At 37.9% G+C, this 5,953-nt stretch overlaps 1 protein-coding gene across 2 annotated transcripts; it reads left to right on the top strand.

The window, feature by feature from the left end:
• The first annotated feature begins 224 nt into the window (after nt 1-224).
• Nucleotides 225-4,238, top strand: LOC140811669 (uncharacterized). Of its 2 annotated transcripts, none has more exons than XM_073169703.1 (2): nt 225-361; nt 1,797-4,238. In XM_073169703.1, the coding sequence occupies exon 2, from the start codon at nt 2,743-2,745 to the stop codon at nt 4,024-4,026; it is 1,284 nt and encodes a 427-aa protein (XP_073025804.1). In that variant the 5' UTR covers nt 225-361; nt 1,797-2,742; the 3' UTR covers nt 4,027-4,238. The 2 variants fall into 2 exon arrangements, with proteins under 2 accessions (XP_073025804.1, XP_073025805.1); XM_073169704.1 differs by having other exon boundaries at nt 240-440.
• Nucleotides 4,239-5,953: the final 1,715 nt, after the last annotated feature.

Genomic DNA, 5,953 nt, shown 5'->3' with positions numbered 1-5,953 from the left:
AACCGACCGAAATAACCGAATCATTTCGGTAGAAAACCGAATCGAACCGAAGAAAAATGGTTCGGATATCGGATTATATATTTGTAAAATCGAAAACCGAAAAAACCGAAATAAAAAACCGAAAATCGAATCGAACCGACCAATGAACATCCCTAATCTAGAGTGATTATAAGGACAACTCCAGTCCAGCGCCATTTTTTGTGCTGGATTGGAGGGAAAAACCTTGTTCATTGCTCCGTTGGAGTTGCTCTTAATCCTACGGGCACACTTGGAGGTCGATAAATTTCTCACGACACTTTTGTGAGTTGGCGGCGCCCTAGATTCATCGTTCACAGCTCCTGTCGCCGTCTCTCTAAATCATGTATGTATCTACCGCTGAATATGTTTGATGATGCGTTGGATTGCTGATTGAATATAAGTGATATTCAGCCGTGAATTAGGTGTTTTTGACTTCACCATCACATGTTTCCAAAATCTTTGAGATGTGTTGAGATTGGAACTTGGACCTAACTCAACCCCAAAAGCTAGCTCAAGGGGGGAGGATTGTCCAAGCCCATATATGCAAGTCCCATGAATATTATTCCACCGATGTGGGACAATTAATACACCCCCCTCACGCCCAGGAATGAACATCTGGAGCGTGAAGTTTACAAGGTCCAACGTCTTGTGGGCAATTCAACAACATAACGGTGGAACCTGGCTCTGATACCATGTTGAGATTGGAACTTGGACCTAACTCAACCCCAAAAGCTAGCTCAAGGGGGGAGGATTGTCCAAGCCCATATATGCAAGTCCCATGAATATTATTCCACCGATGTGGGACAATTAATAAGATGGATATTTTTTTAAAAAAAAAATGAGCTTTGAATCGTTCTATGATTATGTGATTTCTTGGTTTTGGTCTAGAAAGTTTTTTTTGGGAGATTTGAGCTGATTCTATTTCCGCGAAATTAGTTCATTACTAAATATTAATTTTGTTCGGCATTTCTTCTGTTATATATTCGCGTTGCTCTTATCGGACCTCGTGCTACGTGTGTTAGATTTCGGTATATATGCCTCTGCCGGGGTATTCTTTTTGCGGCATGCTTCTTATCTCCGCTATTAGTGTTTCTTCATTTGTTTTCTTATTGACGGAGACTATCAAAATAAAATGTCGGGGAATTGGAGTTATCGCTCTATCTTAATTTACAAATTAAAGCTGAGTTCTGTTACACTTTATACGCTTGCCGTTTGTTTGTTTGTTTTTTTATTTTTTTTTTGAGGTGTAAGGAAAAGATCTTAGAGTAATGATTTCTAAAGTAATTTCATACTGTATTTTTATTTTTTGAAAAAAAAAATGGCTTTCTTGCATATCCCATTAGTGAAATGTCAACGCCTTCACTGCTGTGAATCTACTTCTTATCATCTGAAACAAGTTTAATGATAAATTTATCTGTTGAAAAAAAATAGATTTTCTCTCCTTCTTTAAATTTGTACTACTGGCAAGATCAACAGTATATTTTTGACAGATGGAGCTCTTTTGTCGCCAGCTCTTTAAAATTTATACACCCGGTAATAGAATGTAAGGCCTAAAAAAGTTTTTTCGAGCTATAGAGCTTTGTTGTTCTTGATGATTTTATCTTCATCAAACTTTGCAGATCTTTTTAAAGCAGACTCTTGTTCCGTAATTTGTGTTGCGGCATGACTTCCTTTTAGTTATAGTTGGTGATATATAAAATTAGGTGCTGGAAAAGTGTAAAAATTAAATGTGCTTTAGTGTTTATTTTGGTTGATATTTTGTGTCTACCCTTATGCAGGATGGCCTACTACCGGATTGTTTTGGAACACTGGAATTCTTGTGAAGGTATCATGTGTCGCAACTGTTAAATAGGGATACTTCTGACCACCTTTTACTTTCGATGGATCGGCGTGACACTTCAGGATTTGTGAGTGGGGGATTGGTGTACTCTTATAGAGACATCTAACCCCTAGTATTGTAGCTATTAACTTTAACCCGGAAGTTAGGCAGACTGTTATAAGAGAATTGCATCGTTAGCTACTTGTTAATGGATTCCAGACACAATCTGAGTTTTGCTGCTAATCCCACACCTATCGTGTTCAAGAATCTGCTTAACTCCATTCAAGTTGGAGGAGATGGAACTGAAGTTGCGTGCGATGCAGACATAACATTAAAACTTGTTTCGCCTAGTTTCAAAAGCCCCTGTGCTTCTGTTAAAGGAGTCAAAAGAAGTGGAGTTTAGTAGATGGTCTTGCTAATCAACTAGTCGAAGCTTCTCTAGATCTCAACCTTTGCAATTCATCCAATTCATCAAGCTCATCAGACAGCAAGGAGAGTACAGTTACTGCATGCACTCCAATGTCTTCAGCGAAGGGAAGCGAAGAAGAGTCATCGATGGATCTAAATTTGAACTTCACCATTCTTCTCGGTGGCGAAAAATCATCATGCCCAGAGAAATCAGGCAGCTATAATTTGAAGTCCCTGAATATTTTACCCAATGTTGATCTGCAGTTAAGCCTTTCTAGCATGCCAGCTGTGTCTGATATTGCAGCTTCACAACCAAGCTCCAGTGCCCTGAGGGCAGTGGCCAAGATGGCTGCCAGTCGTGGAGGTTTGAACACTGATGAAGGATCAACAGGAACTCCCCCTTTTCTGTTGCCGGTGAACATGGAAGACCTTAACTATCTGAACCAGGCTCTGGTGGGAAGGAAGCAAAAATTGGTATCTCCTGTCTTTTCTCAAATATGATGACAGCACCAAAAAGTTCAGTCGCCTGTACTTCCGGGATTTCGCAGTCACTACATCATCGTAATGGCAATACTAAACAGTGTCAAGTTGTGGGATGTTTGAAGGGAGCAAGAGGTGCTTCTGGTCGTTGTATTGCTCATGGTGGTGGTCGCAGGTGTCAGCGTCCTGACTGCCTCAAGGGAGCTGAAGGCCGGACTGCATTCTGCAAGGCTCATGGTGGTGGTCGACGCTGTGAGTATTTTGGTTGCACAAAGAGTGCGGAAGGACGTACTGATTTCTGCATTGCTCATGGCGGTGGCCGGCGTTGCATTGCTGATAACTGCACGAGAGCTGCCAGAGGAAAATCAGGATTATGCATTCGACATGGTGGTGGAAAGAGATGCCAGAAAGAGAATTGCACAAAGAGTGCAGAAGGTCTTTCTGGTCACTGCTTCTCACATGGAGGTGGTCACCGATGTCAGCATCCTGAATGTGGCAAAGGTGCTCAAGGAAGCACGTTGTTTTGCAAGGCACATGGAGGTGGAAAACGCTGCACACATCCAGGGTGCGACAAGGGTGCAGAAGGAAGCACCTCTTTCTGCAAGGGCCATGGGGGAGGCAAACGTTGCTCCTTCCAAGGAGGTGGATTTTGCCCGAAGAGTGTGCATGGAGGGACCCTTTATTGTGTTGCGCATGGAGGTGGAAAGAGATGTGCTGTAATTGAGTGCACAAGGAGTGCCAGGGGACGAACCAACTTTTGTGTCCGTCATGGTGGAGGCAAGAGATGTAAAATAGTGGGGTGCGGAAAAAGTGCCCAGGGCAGCACTGATTTCTGCAAGTCCCACGGTGAAGGGAAGAAATGCTCCTGGGGCCGCCTTAACTCTGAATTTGGCAACGGAGAAGTCCCCTGTGACTCATTCATTAGGGGGAAGGCTGGACTGTGTGCAGCTCACAGTACTCTGGTTCAAGACAAAAGGGTTCACGGTGGTGCAACTGTACGAACTCTTCAGGATTCTAAGCCCAATCATACTGCTAAGCTGAAACGAGTCTTCATGATCGAACGTACATCTGCTGACATAACAATGATGGAGAATAGTATCTTGACTTCCAACAGCAGTTGGAATTATTTTGGTTTCCAATCAACTCCATTATCTGTTGCATGCTCAGCCGCAGAAGGAAGGGTGCATGGTGGAAATCTAGTGGCAGCATATTCGAACAATCTTGGTTTCAACTTTATTAGTAGCAGAGACATAACTGGTCCATCAGAACCAGCTAAATCTTCCATCACACATCAAACCTAAACGTAAGGTTATCTTACACCATGTTCTATAATTTTTAATAAGAACAATATCGGGCATGTAATTTGTATCGTCGCGTTTGTTAGTGTGTTAAGCATGAAACCCCTCTCTTCGTGTGAGTATAAGGGAAAATAATATATGATATATGTACCATTTAATTGTGCCTCTCTTGGTGTAAATAGTTCATCTTTGTTCAGTCTCGTTTTTCTGGCTCATGTGCTGTCAAAGATGGATTCTGTTGTGAGAATAAAACACGAGCTTGCCGTGTTGTTGGAACTTTATAATTATGCCTTCTGCTATTCTTATTTTCACATTCTTTTTTTAACCTCTTATAATCGAGATTTATAGGGTGCATTGCAACTATCAAATCTACTTTATGAATAGTAATTAGTTTAACTACGAAATCATCGAGACATTATTGAAATTGATAGAAAAATGTAAGGAAGTTAAATAATATTTATGGAAAAAATAAAAAATTTAAGTTCTTACATCTATCAAGCTAAATTTTCTCAATATTTGAAATTAATTTGGAGAGAGACGTTGAATAGTAATAAATCGCCAGAACAGAAAATATAAAGAAGTAAAACTTATTTTCATGATTATGAAAGAGTTCCACAACGTAGCAAAGTAGTTAGTACTAAGAAGTTTAACATTAACATATAGTATTATACACACACACACACACACATATATATATATATATATATATATATATATATACATATAAGTAGGTCTATGATATCATATATCTATATTGGTATGACGAGTTGATTCGATTCTCACTTCTAGTGAAAAATAATACTTTTGAAATAAAAAATAATATTTTTCACTCAAATCAGAATAAATTGTAAAATATACATTTGACATAAAAATAATACTTTTAATTATATTCACCATATATTACATAATATTTCTTCATAACACAACTAACAAAAAAATAATATTTTTCGGTGAAAATAATACTTTAGGCATACAAGATAATACTGTTAATAAGACAAATACTTTTCAATCAAATCGACATATATTAGACAATATTTCTTTATAACATTACAAAAAAAAATGATACATTTGCGGTAAAAAATAATATTTTTCACGTAAAAAATAATACATTTAATTGTTCAGGTTAGACAGGAGATGTGTCTCATAAAAAGTTGACCTGTGAGTAAAGCTGTCTAATGAGCCAGCGCTAGGGGTGAGCATTCGGTTAATTCAGTTATCGACCGAACCGAAATAGCATAACCGAACCGAACCGAAATATTTAGTCATAACCGAACCGACCGAATTAATTTTCATAACCGATGAAAACCTAACCGAATTAAAATCGGTTAATTCGGTCACACACATTACAAATGTATAAGTTTTATTTGAACACAATTAATACATATTATATCGATTTTAAAATTAAAAATTAAAATATTTATAAAAATTGATAAATAAATTTTTTTATTAAATAATAATATTTATTATATCGGTTAATTCGGTTAACCGATTACAAAATTTTGAAAACCGTAACCGAACTGAATTAACCGATATAACCGATTTTTTTTTATTTTGAAAACCGAATTTCCGAAATAACCGAACTGAATCTCCGAGTTGGCTCGGTTCGATCGGTTAATTCGGTTTAACCGAAATCTTGCTCACCCCTAGCCGGCGCGCCCTATCTTAGGTAGCCATCTTGGTGGGTTAGGAAAACCTCAACCCAACCCAACTCACAACTAGATGCGGATTTTGTGGGACAACCTGTCAAATATTAAAAAAATTGTCAAATTTTTTTTTTTGTAAAAAAATACATAAATTATTAGAAAAAAATATAAATCTTACAAAATTAATGAACCAATATCCATGCATAAATCATTAAAATAATATAAAATTCCCAAAGTTGAATAATAACATCTCTCATATAGATTGCACTAGAGATCTATGCGAAATT

The sequence above is a fragment of the Primulina eburnea genome, chromosome 14, assembly GCF_022965805.1.
Source record: "Primulina eburnea isolate SZY01 chromosome 14, ASM2296580v1, whole genome shotgun sequence".
NCBI lineage: Eukaryota > Viridiplantae > Streptophyta > Magnoliopsida > Lamiales > Gesneriaceae > Primulina > Primulina eburnea.
The sequence above is the reverse complement of the archived record's forward strand: the minus strand, read 5'-3'. Positions and strand labels throughout refer to the sequence as shown.

Coding starts and splice junctions, on each gene's coding strand:
- LOC140811669 (XM_073169703.1), top strand. CDS start 2,743: ATGATGACAGCACCAAAAAGTTCAGTCGCCTGTACTTCCGGGATTTCG.